The sequence below is a fragment of the Nansenia antarctica genome (genome assembly GCF_963989245.1).
Source record: "Nansenia antarctica genome assembly, chromosome: 11".
Lineage (NCBI taxonomy): Eukaryota > Metazoa > Chordata > Actinopteri > Argentiniformes > Microstomatidae > Nansenia > Nansenia antarctica.
Genome location: NC_137681.1, coordinates 5,514,365 through 5,533,849, shown reverse-complemented (window position 1 = coordinate 5,533,849; position 19,485 = coordinate 5,514,365). Strand labels below are relative to the sequence as shown.

The following is a 19,485-nucleotide window of genomic DNA, read 5'->3' as shown; positions in this document are numbered from 1 at the left end:
ATCCTGGATCTGTGTATCTGTGTGCAGGAAGAACAACAGACGGCGCAGGCGCCAGACCAGACTAGATGATCGTGGAGTGAAGATATTATTAAAGCGTATGCGCCTGTCCACCTGTCTGTCGATCAGCGCGTACGCTTTAATAATATCTTCACTCCGCGATCATCTAGTCTGGTCTGGCGCCTGCTCCGTCCGTTGTTCTTCCTGCGACTGCGATACACAGATCCAGGATCCAGCAGCGTCGTCGCTGTCGCGCAAACAAACCCGGCGAATGTTGTACTTGCCCCGGGCAATCCTCGAACCCTGTCGAAACCCTGAGGTGAATGGTCTAAGATCTCCCTCTACACCCTGTAGTGAATGTGGATCATCTGGCTCAACTGGAATCTGTCTTTTGTATGTGTGAGAATAGAATTCATGAATAGAATCATGGAGTCAACCTAATTGGAGTGCACTCAGATAGGGCCTTTCAGGGCGGTTTGAATAGCTGCTATGCTAATTGGAGAATGATAACACCACTTAGGAACTTACAGTGCTCTCTGACTCACTTCACTCAAAGCCAGACCAGTTGAGAGCCACTGCCTTTAGGCCTCACACCCTTTCTGCTCTCCTGATGTCACTCAAATTATGCCTGGCTTCCAGTAGTTGCAGTGTCATATCCTCTGGTGTTAAAAAATGCTCAATATTTAAAGCAGTGTGAATAATAGATGGATATTGCTCTGGATATTAGCCGGTACATGTCAGATGGTGAGAATGGACTATTCAGCCAAACTGTGCTTGTCATTTATAAGCTCCTTCTATATCTCCTCAGAGCAGAGTACATTTTCTGTGTGTGTGTGCGTGCGGGTGGGTGTGGACGGTATAGGCAGAGAAAGCGTTTTTGTACGTTAAATGTCTAGGTTGGTGTTTTCGTAAGATAAGACTTATCTGCGAGGTGTTGCAATTGAGCGAGGGTCGAAGTTGATGGAGGGAGAGAGTGGCTGACTCTTCAATAAGAGAGGGAGTTCGTGTCATTTCATATCGCAACGTACTGAAATGCCAGGGAGGGGGGGGCGGGGGCTATTTAAAGCCAATACATCTCCTTCCTAAAGCCTTTACGCTGTCCGACAGCTGTGTACACTCGTGTGTTCGGAGCAGTTTGCTCTCTGGGCCAATTGGCACGCGGCCCGTTCTTACGGAGGGTACAGTATCTATGTCCTGAAACCCTGATATGTCGAGTCAAACGTTCTCCTTCCAGAGACCTTTGGCCTCCCCAAAATATCAACACTTTGATCCGGCCTCACTCAGGGGACCGGGTACAGCGGCATTAGCGCTTAGCGTTTCGCTAGTGACCTAGTATCGCCAGATGACTGAGATTGAAATGCACTTTATTGAGAGGAGTTGATTGATGCTAGAGTCTACTATTGCTCTCTCTCTCTCTCTCTCTCTCTCTCTCTCTTTCTCTCTCTCTCTCTCTCTCTCTCTCTCTATTGCGTTCTCTCTCTCTCTCTCGCTCTCTCTGTCTGCCTCTCTTTACTCTCTCTCCCCTCTCTCTCTCTCTCTCCTATCTCCTCTCTCTCTCTTCTCGCTCTCTCTCCTGTCTCTCTCTCCCCTCTCTCTCTCTCTCTCCCCTCTCTCTCCCCTCTCTCTCCCCCCCCTCTCTCTCTCTCCCCCCTCTCTCTCTCCTCTCCCTCATCCCTATTTCTGTCTCTGTCCCTCTACTTTTTTCTCTCTCTCTCTCTCTCTCTCTCTGTCTATTCTTCACCCACTCTCTCTCTTTTTTTATCCTCTGTCTTCTATTACATTATATGCACTCCTAACGCCCTCTCCCTCCTCCCCCCCCCCTCCCCCCCCACCAGTACACAGAGGAGCTATTGCGTCAGCAGCAGTTCCTGGAGGTCTACCTGGAGGGCACCCGCTCGCGCAGCGGCAAGCCCTCCCCGGCCCGCGCCGGCATGCTGTCCATCGTGGTGGACGCCCTCTGCACCGGCTCCATCCCCGACGTGCTGGTGGTGCCCGTGGGCATCTCCTACGACCGCATCCTGGAGGGCAACTACAACAGCGAGCAGCTGGTACGTGGCAGGGTGTGTTGGTGTGTTTTAGTCATAGTCATGGTCGGTCAAACAGAGAGAAAACATGATGGGATATGATAACACAGACGAATAAGGACAGCAACATAAACAAACAAAATAAAACACGGAGGACGTCTAACGCCGGGTGCACACAGGGCCATTGCGTTGCGTTGCGTTGCACCGGAAGTCATTCATCTCAATGGGGCCGTTGCGTTGATCAGTTGCGTTGCTCTGCATTGCGTTTCTTGACCGTCAGGGTGCGGCAATCAGTCAAAAAAATTCAGCTTTTTGCGTTGCGTTGGATCCGTCAAAACAACCGGAAGTAGTTTCTTGCCCTGGAGCTCTCGCCTCAGATTTTAAATCCTCAATTTTGGCCGCCATTGGCTAAAATCTGTAATTTGGCTCTACAAGTGTTAATATGTCATTTTATGAAGTTTTTATATGTTTTCAGGCGAGAAAGTAACCATATATATTCACAAAATGTGTCCAGTTTATCAAAATAACCCGTTTATATATCTGATCTGACGTTTTTTTCCCCACTTCTGTGGGAAACTTCGCTAGCAACACGAGTAGAGCTTACCGTCTGCATCGCACGTTGAAGTACGTCAAGTCCATCCCACCAGGTTGCGCAACGCAACGCAACGCAATGGCCCTGTGTGCACCCGGCGTAACATTCATAACCGCACACATCTAAAGACAGACATTCACACTAACACATCAGGAGCATCTCAGTAGCCTAGTTCACGACAGTAGTGCGTTTTAAGCGAGAGTCTTGAAAGTCTCTAGATGGGGGGCCGCGGTCTTGATGTTCAGTGGGAGGTCGTGTTTGTAGCACACAAGGCTACGGGGATGATCGACAGAGGGTGTTGTTTGGTGTAGCACACACACACACTACGGGGACCGTATGTTTGACAGGTTGATGTACACATGGCTCCAGACTAAGCTCCCCCCGCCCACACACACCCTCCCCCTCCTGCCTCTGGCACCAACACATGGTTTTGTCACGCAGTAGAACAAATGAGTAGGCTAATCGCCTTACTAACGGACTTGGCGTCGCATCCAGAGACAACTCGTGCTGTGTGTGTATCGCCAAAAGGTCCTTTTCTAATTACAACAGATTTTCCATTTCCAAACGCATCCGGAAATGCATCACACGCTACATCGCCTATTCTTCGATAATACACAAATAAATAAATAAAATATCATAAGACTGCACTCTCATTTTATGCACCCAAATTGTGGAATGCACTGACAGTTTACATTAGGGATGCAACCTCAGCAAATATGTTCAAGTCAAGACTAAAAACCCATCTTTTTAATTGCCTTTAAATGACTAAATAATTAAATTATGATTATATAATGATTGGAGCACTTTGAGCTGCAACGTTTGCAGGAAATGCGCTATACAAATACAAGTTATTATTATTATTATTATTATTATTATTATTATTATTATTATTATTATCATAACATCGTAGGCAGCAGGCATAACAATGACATAACAATGACAGTACAGACCAAGTCATATATAGGTATGGATGGGAGAGGACACAGCCACATGGTCCCAGTCTGGAGCCCTGATATGTTGGAACTGGAGTGTACATCGGCGAGTTTACGTGGGATGACTGTGTTTGGGACCGTCTCTATCTTTTTGTAGGATGGGATGAGAGTATTTTTAATATTTCTAATCAGGTCGTTGCTGCAACAAAAGAGAATAGGTTAGGTCACTGACCTACCTGGCTAAATAAAGTTGAGTGTTGGGGAGTTGCGCATATCCTGTCCTGTGGTGAGGATGGTCTTCTGGAGGATGTGTGTGTGTGGATGTGACTAACCCCATCCTGCCCCCCCTCTTTCTCTCTCTCTCTCTTTCTCTCTCTCTCTCTCTCTCTCTCTCTCTCTCTCTCTCTGTGTGTGTCTCTCTCTCTATCTCTCTATCTCTCTTTCTATCTCTCTCTCTTTCTATCTCTCTCTCTCTCTCTTTCTCTCTCTCTCTCTCTGTGTGTGTCTCTCTCTCTATCTCTCTCTCTCTGTGTCTCTCTCTGTGTGTGTGTCTCTCTCTCTCTGTCTCTCTGTCTGTGTCTCTTTCTCTCTCTCTCTCTCTCTCTCTCTGTGTCTCTCTCTGTGTGTGTCTCTCTCTCTCTCTGTCTCTCTGTCTGTGTCTCTCTTTCTCTCTCTCTCTGTCTCTCTCTGTGTGTGTGTGTGTCTCTCTCTCTCTGTCTGTGTCTCTCTGTCTCTCTCTGTGTCTCTCTCCCTCTCCCCCTCTCTCTCTGTCTGTGTCTCTCCCACTCCCCCTCTCTCTCTCTCTCTCCCTCCCTCTCTCTCTCTCTCTCTCCCACTCCCTCTCTCTCTCTCTCCTCTCTCTCAGGGTAAGCCCAAGAAGAATGAGAGTCTGTGGGGCGCGGCGTGCGGCGTGCTCAGGATGCTGAGGAAGAACTACGGCTGTGTGAGGGTGGACTTCACCCAGCCCTTCTCTCTGAAGGTGAGACTTCACCCAGCCCTTCTCTCTGAAGGTGAGACTTCACCCAGCCCTTCTCTCTGAAGGTGAGACTTCACCCAGCCCTTCTCTCTGAAGGTGAGACTTCACCCAGCCCTTCTCTCTGAAGGTGAGACTTCACCCAGCCCTTCTCTCTGAAGGTGAGAGGAGGACGCCCACATAACCACCCTCTGTGGGGCGCTTCGGTGGCGTAGCGGGTTAAGCGTCGACCACGTAACCGCAGGGTTCGATTCCGGCCGCGGACACATCCTGCATGTCATCCCTTCTCTCTCTCTCACCCATCCTTCCTGTCATAACCTCTACTGTCTCTTATCAATAAAAAGTATAAAATATGAGTGGGACCCCTGCCCCACTCAGAAAAAATTACTTCCCCTATAAAGTGAAAGAACCAGTGCCAACAAAGAACAAAGTGGACAAGCTTTTCCCTTACGAACTACCTACCCGCTGTCGACTGTACCACAGCTATTCCTGTCCAGTTCTCTCCACTAAGTACGATGGTGCTGTTTGGCAGGAAAGAATGGAAAGCTACGGTTTGTTTAGAGACGATCTTCAAGTGTTTGACAGGCCTGCTTGTCTGTCCTCCTAGGAGTACCTGGACACGCAGAGGAGTCGGCATATCCCACCCCCTCTGTCCCTGGAACAGACCCTGGTGCCTACCATCATCTCTGCTCAGTATGTATACACACACACACACACACACGCAGATATACACACACACACACACACACAGATATACACACACACACACACACACACAGATGTACACACACACGCACCGTGATATATATATATATATATACACACACACACACACACGCACATGCAGATATACACACACACACACACACACACACACTCAGATATATACACACACACACATGCGCGTGTGCACACACACACACACAGAGATAAACGCAGGCACACACACATGCAGATGTACATACAGGTGCTTGGAGGCATACACACACACACACACATACACACACACACACACACTGAAACAGGACACTCTCTCACCCTGTCCCCTTCAAACAAACAGTGGGCCATCTCTCCCTGGAACTGTCAATATGACCCCCTGAAGCCTCTTCTGTGAATCCCAACAACAACAACAACAAGCCCACCAGGCCCCGTGGCTCCACATCTGTCTCTGTCTGACATCTGAGGACTGTCTCAATGTCAACACCAGGGGCCTCCTTTCTAAAACTGCCTGAGGAAAAGATTGTTTACGGAATAAACACAGAAAGTGCTCGGGCACAAAAATATTGTGATTCATAACACAGTTCCAACGGTTTCCCTTTATAAATCACTCATCAACTGAAACATTTTTGCGCACGTGAGCGAGCGTCTTGTCCCACCCTTTTGACGCCCATAGTTGCCTAGAAACGGTCAGTGAAATGAAAGTAATATTCGTCCCTACTGACTGCATGACGGCAAATCCCGACAGAAAGGCAAAAAAAAACGTGAGGTAATATTTCAACGTGAGGTAATATTACGATTTTCTTTACACAATGGTATAAATTTCAAACCGCTTCTCGAGTTTAGATTAGATTAGATTACATTTATTGTCCCCAGGGGGAAATTCATTTTCATACCACTGTACAGTTTACATATATACATCCATATATATGTATAACACAGACAACAACAGACAGTACTACACATGACAAATACACAAGTACACCTTCTGCCATGTCGCAGTTGCTAATTTCTCCAGTTTACGTGCGTTCGCAAGTGTCAGTGGAGGGCCGCACATTTTCCCCCCAGGTTTGTTTTTTCATAAATCCCAACGTTTGCTTAGAGAGTGGTGTACGCCTTCTTTTGTAGCGTAGGGGACGTTTATGAATGAGGTCCCAGGTACTGTCGGTCAGGACACTTCACTCGTCCCCTAACAATCGGAAGCGCATCGAAATACTTCCCACTGAAGGCCACTATTTATATCCCTCACCTCTCACAAGTTAATCATCACCTTCATCTAGGTTAATCATCTCAAATGTAGTCCTGATGTCGTTTAGTGTCAAATCTGGATGAAGTTCAAGACAGTTTTTCACAAATAGTAGTCCAGAGCCATCGCATGCGTCTGGAGTCACCTGTAGCCTGTATGTGATGTGTGAAGCTACTTTAAGCCTGGTCTGGGGGCGGCTGTGGCGCAGGAGGTAGAGTTGCCGTCTAATGATCGCAAGGATGGTAGCTTGCCGCCATTGGTGTGTTAATGTGTGTGTTTATTTACCCTGTCCCTGTTCTCCTGTGTCCTCCAGGCCAGACCAGGCGTTGTTCAACGGCGTGGAGGAAGACCCGCCCAACTCCCTGGACCTGTCAGACGAGCCCTGGAGGAGACAGGTCATCGCCGACCTGGCCAAGCACGTCCTCTTCAGTAAGACCCCCAGACCCCCCCCCCCCCCCCCCCCTCCTGTAACCTGCACCGTCTTCATTCTCATCCAATCATATTTAAGTGTTACACACACCCGAATCCCACAACTCAACCCCTGGGTGAGCTAGAGCAACGCGGTCTTTCCCGGGGGGTGCAGGGGAGTTAGCTAATGCTAATAAGCGCTAGTTAGCTAGCGCTAGTTAGCTCGGCCCCTGTGTGAGCTAGAGAAATGCAGTCTTCGCCGGGGGATGCAGGGGGGGTGGCCCAGAGGCCACTGAACTGCCCCCTACTGGCTGTGAGGGGCAAGCACACTTCACAATTTCCACAGAAAACAATTTCCCTTGTCTAGTTCTCTCAGTAAGGGAGCCAATGACGTTAGTTCACCCCCCCCCCCCTCCCCGGTTAAATTCAGCCAAACAAGCACGGCTGTGTGTAATGTAATGTGTGATTTTTTTTTTTATCTCACGTCACAAAGCACCGCCACCACCACTATGCCAGGGCATTTCTTTGTGGTCTATGACAACTGCATTTAAAAACATTTAAAAACATATTAAAGTTTTTACTCTTTTATAAGGGTTTCTGTCTACTTACCAGCTCAGTGGCCTTGTGGTTAGAGTGTCCGCCCCGAGACTGGGAGGTCGTGACGTGAGTTTGATCCCCAGCCAGAGTCATACCAAAGACTATAAAAATGGTACCTGATGCCTCCCTGCTTGGCACTCAGCATTAAGGGTTGGGTTGGGGATAAGGCCCTGCGACATAGCGACATACCAGCGCCATGTCCAGGGGGGTGTGCTTGTACATCAAGCCGCCTCACGCCACGGAAACAGGAGAACACGCTACGGAAACAGCTAATGCCCTACGGGCCATTAGGTTCGGTTCTCCAGGCTTACTTACTGGTCTACTTCAGCTGTCAGTATATTCCCTGAAGTCTCTCTAGTTTATTGCAGCCAATTGAAGAACATTCTATTGAGTAAGATGATTGGTCAGCTGCAGCCAAGCAGCAACATCATGACCACTGACCGTTGACAGAGACTGGCAGCTGGTCAATGTTTTGCCTCATCGGTTTATGTGTATCGTATAGTATAAAAATCTGTGAGGTGATATTCTCAACAGGTAATAAATCTGCTGATATGTGTCCTGGGGTGGTCCAGTGGTCTAGCACCGCTGTCTACAGTGCACACATATACCCATGTCGGCATGGGTTCGAATCCGGCCCCCATGCCCTGCTGACATGCCCTCTCCTCTCCCTTCTTCTCCTTACTTTCCTGTCTGTCTTCACTGTATCTGTCCAATAAAACAACAACAAATATGAGTGGGACTGCTCATAAATAAAATGGTGATATGCCTTGATATGACAGGCTTATAATTTGACAATCGTCATTACATTCAACATATCACAATCAACTCAGTTCCTATGACCAAAGTCTTTTTTTCTGTTTTTATATTAAGTAAAGTAAAGACAAAAACAAACAAATAAAAAAAGAAAAGAAAAAGAAAAGGAAATAGCGAGTGAACTTGGGGAGCTTTCATCTTACATATGATAGATTAGAATAGAAAATGATTCAAGAAAATAAACAAAATTACATCACCCTCTCGTGTTCTTTTAACAGTTCAACAGAAATATGACAGGCTTATAATGTACACCTGTTTTTGGCACACGCTGTGAACCCCCCTCCTGTCAAAGCCCACCAAGTTAGCACCCGGCATCTCTATCAGTAAGCTGCACTAACAACATCTGAGCTTTTGCTCTGTGCTCTGAAAATGAACCGCTTCTCCCCTGGCTCATTGAATGGAATTATCCCCAAACCCCCCCCTGCTAGTTCTATTCCCATCAGCCAATGGCAGCCTCTCCAGCCGGATGGCATGTTGTTTTCAGCCAATCGCGGCGAGGGGAGGATTGATGCTCTGGTCAGAGGTGGAATTGCAGTATCAGTGGCGCTGGTTGTAAATGTTTCACACAGGGTGACTGACACTCGACTCAAGACGAGCCGCTGTGTAGCAGAGATGTCAGTCTTGGGCTGAACCTTTTATTAGGAGGACAATAGAGATCACTGCACACACGCACACACACACACACACACACACACACACGCACGCACGCACACGCACACGCACACACACCTTAGACAGGTACGGCGAGAAGTTCAAGTCTATTTTTGCCCTCAGGCCTTAATCTTACGCTCCCTTTTAGCTGAAGCGACACAAAATCGATAAATAACAAACACTTATTTATTCATTCATTCTACATCAAATTAGTTTGCTTTTCAATTTTTTTGCCAGGCCTCAATTTTACTCAACTTTTTAGCTGAAGCCATACAAAATAGATAGATAACCACTTATTTATTAATTCATTCTACATTAGATACAGTACATACTTTTTCCCCCCTATGCAGCTTTCTTTTGCTCTGCAGAAAAGAACGTCTTTAATATGTCATCTCGACTTCCCCTAGGAAGACGAGGATCATTTACGCGAATGAATCTTTTCCGTGTTGTCATAGTTACTATTTGACCTTTGATGGTGTCATGTGTTGAGTGACGGCCTCAGTCAGTATTTGCTACCCCCCCGCACTCCCCCCTTGTAAGAACATTCTTCCATGTGACTGTGGTATCGTCTTGTGCTGTGACATTGTGACTTTGATGTGACGTCTTGGTGACACAGGTCATCTAACATGTGCTTCTCCCCCCCACAGCGGCTAACAAGTCCTCAGCCATCATGTCCACACACATTGTAGCCTGCCTGCTCCTCTACAGACACAGACAGGTAAGACTCCTCCTCCTGCTCCTCCTCCTCTCCTCTCTCACCGCCGAGGGGAGGATCTATAAATGTCACCGAGCACTGCATCAATGTAATGGATCACGCTCCTGCCTCCCTTTCCTCTCTTTGTCTGACCTCTCTCTCTCTCTCTCTTCCCCTCTTTCTCTTTCTTTCTCTCTCTTTCTCTCTCCCTCTCCCTCTCCTGGCCAGTGGTGTAGCTACGCCCTCTGCAGGCAAAGACAGACATTTACATTTTAGACATTTAGCAGACGCCTGGCTTTATCCAAAGCGACATTTGTCTAAGTAAGTGAGTCATCTGTACATCAGTCATCATAAAAAAAACAAATCTATTTTAGTCCAGTCTGCCTATCCAGGATCACCTCCGGACCGCTGGTGCAGGGAGGACAAACGCAATGAAGTAAAACGCAATTTAGTCTCTTGGGTCATTTAATGAATTATCTGTCCCAAAAAAGGTATTAATAACAACACTAAACCCCTTTACGCTCCCAAAACAGACGAGCTCGTCATTATCATCACTGCTGCTCAGCTGCCCGCTACATTTAAAGAGGCTATTTTTGAAAAGCCTCCTCATGAGTAGAAACCCCCCTCCTCCTGAGAGACAGCAAGCTCCTACAACATCAGTGTGTCTTCTGTCTTTTCATTCTAATCAGATTCAGCAGGGAAAACCCTATTAATCAATGATTCAATGAATTGTACAAATACAAGGGCTCTGGTTAACGTCCCTGGTGTATTGGATATGGTTGGCCAAAGCAATTGAACAGCAACTGTTGACTTCTAGTGCTGAGGAGCAGCTGGATGGAGACAGAAGACCGTACATTGTTCTTAAAGTAGTTATTTTTTTCTGAGTGGGGCAGTCCCACTCATATTTTTCATTTTATTGGACAGATATAGTGAAGACAGACAGGAAAGTAAGGAGAAGAAGGGAGAGAGAGGGCATGTCAGCTGGATTGGAACCCATGCCAAGATGGGCACTGTAGACCGCAGCGCTAGACCACTGGACCACCCATACATTGTTCTTAATCTTGCCAGTCACCGCCATAACCTAAACCTAAAACTTTTGTAACACTTTTTTTTTTAAATGTTACGGCATGCTTTTGATATTGTGTTAAAATATTTTTTGGGTGCACCTGTATCGAAAGTGGCTTTGGTATGGTTGTTGCCAGGTCATTGATAGTACAGGGAGACCAACCTGAAAGCTTTCCCCTGTGTTTGGTGGGCTTCCCTTCCCTCTCGAACCCTGTGGCCTTCAAACAAATGTGCCACTGTATTATGCACGAGTCAAACAAGACACACTCAGAGGGGTTTTAACATGTTTATACAGATCCACCTTCACTGCAAAGCTGATCTGTATGTAAGAGATGGATCAGCACCGTAAAGATCTACATTATATTTACTTCTATTGTTTGTGTCTCTACAAAAACGAAGGCATTTTTGTACCACGTTTTGCGTTTTAGTTTCTGTCAGTTTTTCAGTAGAACTATTTGACTACTGAACTACTGACGTCAGTCTGTCAGTAGGACTATTTGACTAATATCCCCATGGCTTGTTAACTATGGAAATGATGTTAACACTTTCTTTCATCTTAATGTGATGAACCTGAGTTGGTGAAATATTGAATTGAAAGCTGAAACATTTCCTCCTCCATTCCAGGGTGTGGCGCTGTCCAAGCTGGTGGAAGACTTCTTCAACATCAAGGAGGAGATCCTGTCACGTGACTTTGACCTGGGCTTCTCGGGCAACTCCGAGGACGTGGTCATGCACGCGCTCCATCTCCTAGGCAACTGTGTCAACGTGACCAGCACCAACCGCAACACCGAGTTCACCATCTCCCCTAGCAACACGGTGCAGGCGCTGTTCGAGCTCAACTTCTACAGCAACGGCCTCTTCCACGTCTTCATCTCCGACGCCATCATAGGTGACGCACCGCTGGTCTGACTGGACCTCTGACTGACTCACCGTTCAGGAGAATGTCAGGAATTCAAGATTCAAGATTCAAGATAGCTTTATTGTCTGTCACACAGTGACAGAAATTCTCCTTCGACAGGCTCCATAAAGTGCAGCTCAAGAATACATTTCCACATTACAAACACACATAGGTCACATTCATTAATACATACAATAAAAACAGACAGACAAAGCAGTGTTTATAAAATGTAGTGCCTATTTAAAAGTCGAGTAATTAAAAATAAAAAATAAAAAAAATAACAGTGTTATGGTTTAAGAAGCTAAAATGTGGTTTAAAAAACAATGCGGTTCCTATTTTAAAATGTTCAGGGCGGTGGTTGCAGATGGGATGAATGATTTTTTGTATGTGTTTAATTAAATGTAGTAAAAATACAGTATATTGCAATGTTTCCATATAATGTGTCAGGACTAAATATTACATTACATTAGAATAGATTAGATTCAACGAATATTGTCATTGCAGAGTACAAGTACCAGACAACGAAATGCAGTTTAGCATCTAACCCGAAGTGCAAATAGTGATATAAAAACATGACAGTGATAGGTGCAGTATGCAGTTAGAGGTATATACAGTTATGAGCTATGTACAGTTAAGGTGGCTATGTACATATAAATATGACTGAAATATGAGGTAATACTGAGGTATGACTTAAATATATACTGTATATATTTCTATATCTGTATGGCTCAAGTCATTTGTCCCAGTGTCCCTGGCTTGCATGTTTGTTTGTTTTCCCCATCTTACTGTTATCTTACTGTCCTGTTTCCTCATTCCCCCAGCATGCAGTGCTCTGGCGCTGCAGCGGGAGCAGGCGGTGGAGGCGGGGGCGGGGGCGGAGCAGGGCTGGACCAGCTGCCTCCTCAGCCAGGAGCGGCTGATCCGCAAGGCCGCCGGACTCTCCCACTTCCTCACCAACGAGGTCGCCGTCGCGCCGGTAAGACACGTCCCCTCGGGAGACTAGAGGGAGAGAAATACATAGATTCAAAATAATAATAACCTATCCCTCCTCTTCCCATGTGTCCCCAGCACTACCTTAATTAGGCCCCCATACTTTCTTTTATTTTTTAATATTACTACTCAATCTTTTCAGTTTGTAAAGCGTCTTTGAGTGTCTAGTGCTATATAAGTCTAATTTATTATTATTATTATTATTATTATTATTATTATGTGTTGAACTCTCATGTGTTGAACCATCACAGAAGCTACCGTGTAACAATATGATCTGTTGTATCTCCTTTTAACATCTGTACAATGATGCAATCTGTTCTCGTCCCTCCCCAGCCCTGCCAGACCCTCTTCCAGGTCTTCCACGATGCCGTCAGCCGCTTGATCCAGTACGGAGTTCTCTACGTCGCTGAGGTAAAGTTCCACATTTAACCCTCTCTCAACAGTGACGCATGGTAATTAAAGGTGTGGCTGGACGATGTAGTCATGTTTCTGTGTCTGGACCGTGTTGTCTTAGTCATTGAACTGATTCGATGTGTGTGTCTCTGTCTCTGTCTCTGTCTCTCCTCTCTCTCCTCCCTCTCTCTCTTCTCTCCTCTCTCTCCTCCCTCTCTCTCTTCTCTCCTCTCTCTCTCCTCTCTCTCTCTCCTCTCTCCTCTCTCTCTCTCTCATTCTCTCTCTCTCTCTCTCTCTCTCTCTCTCTCTCTCTCTCTCTCTCAGGAGGACCAGGAGGAGCTGAGCCCCAGCCCGACAGAGGAGCCCTGGCCTAAGAAGTTCCCCGAGCCGCTGTCCTGGAGGAGCGACGAGGAGGACGAAGACAGCGACTTTGGAGAAGAGCAGAGGGACCGTTACCTCAAGGTCCTTTAAACATATAGTTACCTCAAGGTCCTTTAAACATATAGTTACCTCAAGGTCTACCACACTGACTACCTTTAAACATGGTTACCTCACTAACTACCTTTAAACATATAGTTACCTCACTAACTACCTTTAAACATATAGTTACCTCACTAACTACCTTTAAACATATAGTTACCTCAAGGTCTACCACACTCACTACCTTTAAACATGGTTACCTCACTAACTACCTTTAAACATATAGTTACCTCACTAACTACCTTTAAACATATAGTTACCTCAAGGTCTAGCACACTGACTACCTTTAAACATATAGTTACCTCAAGGTCCTTATAGTTACCTCAAGGTCCACCACACTGACTACCTTAAACATATAGTTACCTCAAGGTCTGATATATAGGCTATATACTCTATCTAGGTATCCTATGTAGTATTGCCACAGACGTACACCATTACCATCTACCACCAGAGAAATGACCCTATGACCCAACCTGCTCAGAATCTTGACAGCCTTGTCCTACGTTGACCTCTGACCCCTGCAGGTGAGCATGTCCCCGGAGCACCAGGAGTTCTTCGTGTTCCTGCAGCACCTGCTGAGCCCGGTGCTGGAGGCCTACAGCGGGGCGGCCATCTTCGTCCACAGCCTGAGCCAGCCCATGGCCGAGCCGGAGTACACCCAGCAGCTGTTCAGATACCTGCTCACCCGCACCGAGAAGGGCATCGCCGCCTACGGTACATTTACATTTACCTTTTTGGCATTTAGCAGACGCCTTATTGCAAAGCGACTTACAATCAATACATTTGACTAAGGAAGTGGATCATCAATTCACCAGTTCTAGCAGGAGGCGTAATCTAGCCCAGGAAACGCAGGTGTCTCAGGAGACGTAGTGCTGGGGGGGTGGTAATGTCTCGGGAGGAGCAGGTGTAACCTGAAGAGATGGGTCTTCAGTCTCCGAAGGTACAGTCATGTAAGATGACGCTGACGGTACTGTTCGACCACTTCAAACCAGTGGTCCTCAAACGACGGGTGGATTGTGGGCCCGGAAACCCACAGTTTTTGGACAGTTTGCTTATGTTTGAGTAACATACACAAGTCTAGAAATAACCATTTTATCAACCTTAACAAACCCTTTCCTTCTGTTTCTCATCCCTCAGGTGAAAGTGCGACGCACTACCTTGTGAAGAACACCGTGAGAACATTTAAAGAACTCGGGGTGAGTGGTCTTTGATTCACTATAACAGCCATGTCAAATAATATGTTAATAGCTGACAGCAGCGGTCTGTTGACAAAGTCCTGTTGCCAAAGTTCTGATGTTCCGTCTCCTTGTTTGTTTTCTGTGATCCGATTGGCCGCAGGTGCTGAAGGAGAGGCGGGAGAACCGCGTGTCATTCGTGGAGCTGAGCAACACCTTCCTACCTCAGGCCAACCGGAACAAACTCCTGCAGTACATCCTGGGCTTCACCCTCCTGTGACCTACGACCTTCTGACGACCCCCCCTGACCCTCGACCCCCCCCCCCGCCCCCCCACTCTGACCCGGGCTCTACTCCACAAGTACTCCACTCAAGGGCTTTTACTGGCGAGTTCTAACCAATCAGAGGTGCTACTCTATGGATAGCTTTACCAGGAAGTGCCTTCATGAAAACAAGCTAACCCGTTAGCCAGAAGAGACTTGAAGTCCGTCTTCCTCCTCCTGTTCAAGACCCCCCCGAGGTTTCCTCCACCCGTAGAACTGTGCAGCTAGTGAAAGTGATTAACCACTTTTTTTTGGGAGGGAGGGAGGAGAAAAAAAAGAAGAAAAAAAAGAAAGAAAAACAGAAAAACGATCCTTCTTCTTTACTCTCCAAGTCATCGTCCTTTTTCTGCGTCCGTTCTTTGCCAGTGAAAGCCCTCTAGGTTGTAATCTGATTGGTCGTTTATCTGTGGGGAATTAAGGACTTAAAACGTCATTGGACTATTAACTCATCTTGTTTTGTTTTTTCTTCTTCTTGCGGTCCAGTTAATGAATGTCCATCTTTACGATAAAAAAAACACACAAAAAACGGAGGATTGCCTTTGGCGAAATAATATAATCTGTGACGACTACCAACAAAGGCGTTTTTATGCCGACTCCTCATCTGCACCAGAACGCATGTAAAGAGAATTGCTCATGGCTAGGACCACAATAGCATTATTGTATGTTAAAAATAATTAAACCGTGTTAGACGGACACATTTAGAAGAGGAGAGAGAAGCCTCTTGGTTGAGAAACTTTCCACCCGAGTGTCGCTCATCTCCAGTTCAGTCGACGGGCATGTTCTACAGCGAGTTAGCGACTCATGCTATGATTTTTATAGACCTCTACAGACTTGATCCTCATGTTCTGTTAAATGCTTGAAGTCAGAAGTAGATTACTTAGCCAACATATTGTGCAACCTTTTTCTGAAGCATCAAAAATGTGGCTCAGATTACGAGTCAAAGAGGAGGCATTATGACTGAGATTTCAATAACCACACGGAACATCGTATGTAGCATTTGATTTAGGAAGGCATCTTAATTCCATTCAGAGATGATACTATGCAGATGGAAACCTCCATCTTATGAGTGTTTTCCGTCTAGTACTGACATGTGTGGCTCAAGCAGAGCTGAGACACATGAATTGCTGCACACACAAAAACACAGTCTCTTCCTATGGAGAGGTATGGAGCATTCGAGGTACCCTGAAAAAACAATAATCAAGCACTTCCTTTTCATGTACTAGAGTATGTACAGTGTGTGAGTGTGTCTGTGTGTCTGTGTGTCTGTGTGTGTGTATACTATGTATTCAAATGTTTTGTCCAGAACAGGTTACAGCCCGAATAGGCCAGTACAAAACTCAGCTTTTTAATAATTCGTTCAAGCATAATAACATTTCAGTGTTAAACAAAATATACTTTGTACATTACTATGTGTACTTATTGGAAGTCCAGCATATGGTAGCATATGAGGCACGAGCAATGTTTAGTGCATTTAATAAATGCACCGTATATTTGGACTCACAGTTATGAATTCGTAGACGGTGTGCATTTGCGGTGTCCGTTAGTGTGTTGCCTAACATCTACATGAATGTAGCACACCTGAGCACACAAACTACCTATAACCTTTCATACGAGCTACGGGAGGCCAAATGAGATCAGCACAGCAAGCATTTCATTTGTTTACGTCAAGTCATGTATGTTTAGGTGTTTCCTCTGAAGGTTCCTAACCGTGAGATGGGTTGGGGACGAAAAACATAGCTGGTTTTGTGTGTGTACTCGTTTTTATTTGTTACAATAAGACTGTAGTACTGTACTGTAGAAGGAACTGTAGGACAACTTGTTGTATTGTATGTTCGCTTCCAACGTGCAACATTCAGACAGCGGGAAATGTTTTGCACTCATGGTTGGGGTAGTTGTCATAGTCATAGGACCTTTTAGTTATGAACGGTACATATCCACTGGACCTCATTAAACACGCAAAGGGGTCCTGCTGAAACTAGCTAGCTGTTAGACGGGAGATAGAGGCTCAGAGCACTGTGACCCCGAGTTGTCATAGCTGTTTAGTCTTGAAGACAAGGGAGATATCGCTCTCCCCTTTACCTGTTTACTGCTGTGGCAAGCAGCAACGCCTTGGTAGGTGTAGCTGGCGATAGTTTGATTATCCCTCACCTCTCTCTCTCTCTCCTGTCCTCTTGCGATTTATGGTTTTCATTGGTATGGATTTAGCCATCCATCATCTACGAAGGTTGTTCTGTCACTACCTTTTTTTATACTCCCGAGGATCACTCTGTTAATGTCAGTCTCTCTTTGGTGGAGGAGTCGTTCAGTCCTACATGCACACACCAATTTGCGAAACATTAAACATGGATTATTTAAAAAAGGAAAGGAAAGCAGAATGGCTTATGCAACGTGTTCCGTTTCCACTAATCTTGACGAGAAAGAAATATTTGGAAAGACTAATTAAGTCTGTGGTATTTAAGATGGATAATGATATTGTAAAAAAAAAAAAATGTAGACCCTCTGGTGATATTGCACATAATTTATTCATTTCGTGATCATAATCGGCAATGGTCTAAATTAATTTAAATGTAGTCACTTAGTTTTACTAAATGTGAAGAGGTAGAATATGGAGTATGCAATTTCCCCTGGGATATTTATGGTTTGGTTGCAAAGCGGTGAAGGTTAAACACTAGAAGGCTTTGAAATGGAATCAAACCGAACACTCAGTGTTTAAGTGGGCACATGTTCCAATTAGGAATTCGTTGGGGTTGAAATGGAATTGCCCCCACTGACAGTTAGTGGACAGTTGGGATAGTGAAGTGGGAATCACCAGGGAAGTTAATTGAGCACAGAGCACCAAATCTGAAATTATCATCTTTTTTGTTTTTCGTTGCCTGGTCTAAGATGTTGCTTTTGGGAAACACACTGGAGTTGAAATGCGTTTTGTGGACCTCCAGAGGGCTCGCCTACGCTATGTTGAACAGAACAGACACGTATGTACGCCAGTGGGAACTTAATCTGTGTGCATACCATCCGAACACAATTACACAGCTTTTTAATCTATCTAGTCTTTCTATACTTACTTAAGCTACTAGCTCTCAAAGAGTACAGTATTGAAAGCAATAAGAAAAATCCCAGATTGTGAAAATGTACCCAAAAACAATAACCCCTGTGTCACCTCCCCCCAAGCATAGACGAGGCTTTATGTATGTATGTATGTATGTATCCGCTGGTCGCCTTCAATCCTCATCGGCACTTAAATGTGAACTCTCTTATTAACCTGAGAAATGTATATTACTGACTAGTGTGTGTGAATACTTTATTTGAAGAGAATGGTAGTTGTTTGAGTAGGGAAACAAAAGTTGGGTTTGTTACCTCTTGAATGTATATATCTTATCTTTCCATTATGTAGGATTCTCAGCGCACAAACATTGTTTTAGGTTTGACACATCTGAATGAGGGGTTGTCATTCTCCCACTACCGTGGGGTAAATAAACATCATTTTACAGCTGCTAGACAGCAAAATGATGCACACAAACCACTTAAACTTTTACTTTGTAGCACTCAAGACAATAAACCTGACCTGTATCCTTTGAGCAGGATGCCTTTGTATGATGCACTGTAGTTTTCTCTGTGTTTTTTTTTCTTATGTTGTGCATGTAAGCGAAGGCCCACCGTAGCATGGCCGCTAAAAGAACTCACTGTAAGAGCAGTTATCTCGTTTGAAAAAAATTATAATTAAAAAAAATAAAATCGTATTTTGTTTTCTTACAAGAGCAACGGACATATCGCTAAGCCACGCCCCCAAGATAGAAATTGTCCAATCATATCACAGCAAAAGTCACGACGACAGGCAGAAAACTCGGACAAACAACTCGCTGATGTCTGATGGTGAAAAGCTTCTAGACTAAATATTCTTGTCATCTTAAAAAAAAAAAAAATGTCTATTACTTGCTGTGGTAAATCAGAAATCCAAAATTTGCCAACTCCCGCCATTGTAAGTCATTGAATGTCATTCAGTCACTGTCAGTGAAGCGTTGTTTGTTTGTCCGAGTTTTCAAAGGAGGCGTGGCTTAGTGATTGGTCCATTGAGTTGACCATAGGAAGAGTCACCAGCTACTGAAAAACAAATGTCTCTTTTTATGTTTCTGCTTCCATAGAACGAAAAAAAGAAAAAAAAGAAAGTCAAAGCACAGTTGTGATTTTTGTTTGTTTTTGTTTTTAAATAAATTAATGATAGATTAACAATGCTCTCATGTCTGTCCTTATTATTCATTGAATGACTGATCGGATGCACTGTTTTGGTGGTAGCCTGCATGGGCTGCGGAACGCCTTGAGGTTCAGTAGGGCCCAACCTCAAATCCGAACACCACTGTTCTTCACATCTGCCGAAAAACTGTCTCCGCCTGTCATTTTGGGAGATGAATTTAGATGATAGTCTAGGCAGCAGCAGGGTCTGAAGTACATTGCAGACTACAGACTGACTTAATAAAACATATTGCACACACACACACACACACACACCTGGTTCCCTTTCAA

The 19,485-nt window shown here is 45.2% G+C and overlaps 1 protein-coding gene across 1 annotated transcript in view; it reads left to right on the top strand.

The window, feature by feature from the left end:
- The window catches only part of gpam (glycerol-3-phosphate acyltransferase, mitochondrial), a 35,235-nt gene extending 16,041 nt beyond the window's left edge, over window positions 1-19,194 (top strand). The window contains exons 10-21 of the mRNA XM_080541405.1: window positions 1,833-2,045; window positions 4,411-4,524; window positions 5,126-5,211; window positions 6,795-6,910; window positions 9,598-9,668; window positions 11,334-11,598; window positions 12,429-12,583; window positions 12,931-13,008; window positions 13,315-13,452; window positions 13,995-14,184; window positions 14,608-14,666; window positions 14,809-19,194. Of these exons, the coding sequence (XP_080397531.1) occupies window positions 1,833-2,045; window positions 4,411-4,524; window positions 5,126-5,211; window positions 6,795-6,910; window positions 9,598-9,668; window positions 11,334-11,598; window positions 12,429-12,583; window positions 12,931-13,008; window positions 13,315-13,452; window positions 13,995-14,184; window positions 14,608-14,666; window positions 14,809-14,925 (1,602 nt within the window). The 3' untranslated portion in view covers window positions 14,926-19,194. The remainder of the gene's footprint in view (window positions 1-1,832; window positions 2,046-4,410; window positions 4,525-5,125; window positions 5,212-6,794; window positions 6,911-9,597; window positions 9,669-11,333; window positions 11,599-12,428; window positions 12,584-12,930; window positions 13,009-13,314; window positions 13,453-13,994; window positions 14,185-14,607; window positions 14,667-14,808) is intronic.
- Window positions 19,195-19,485: the final 291 nt, after the last annotated feature.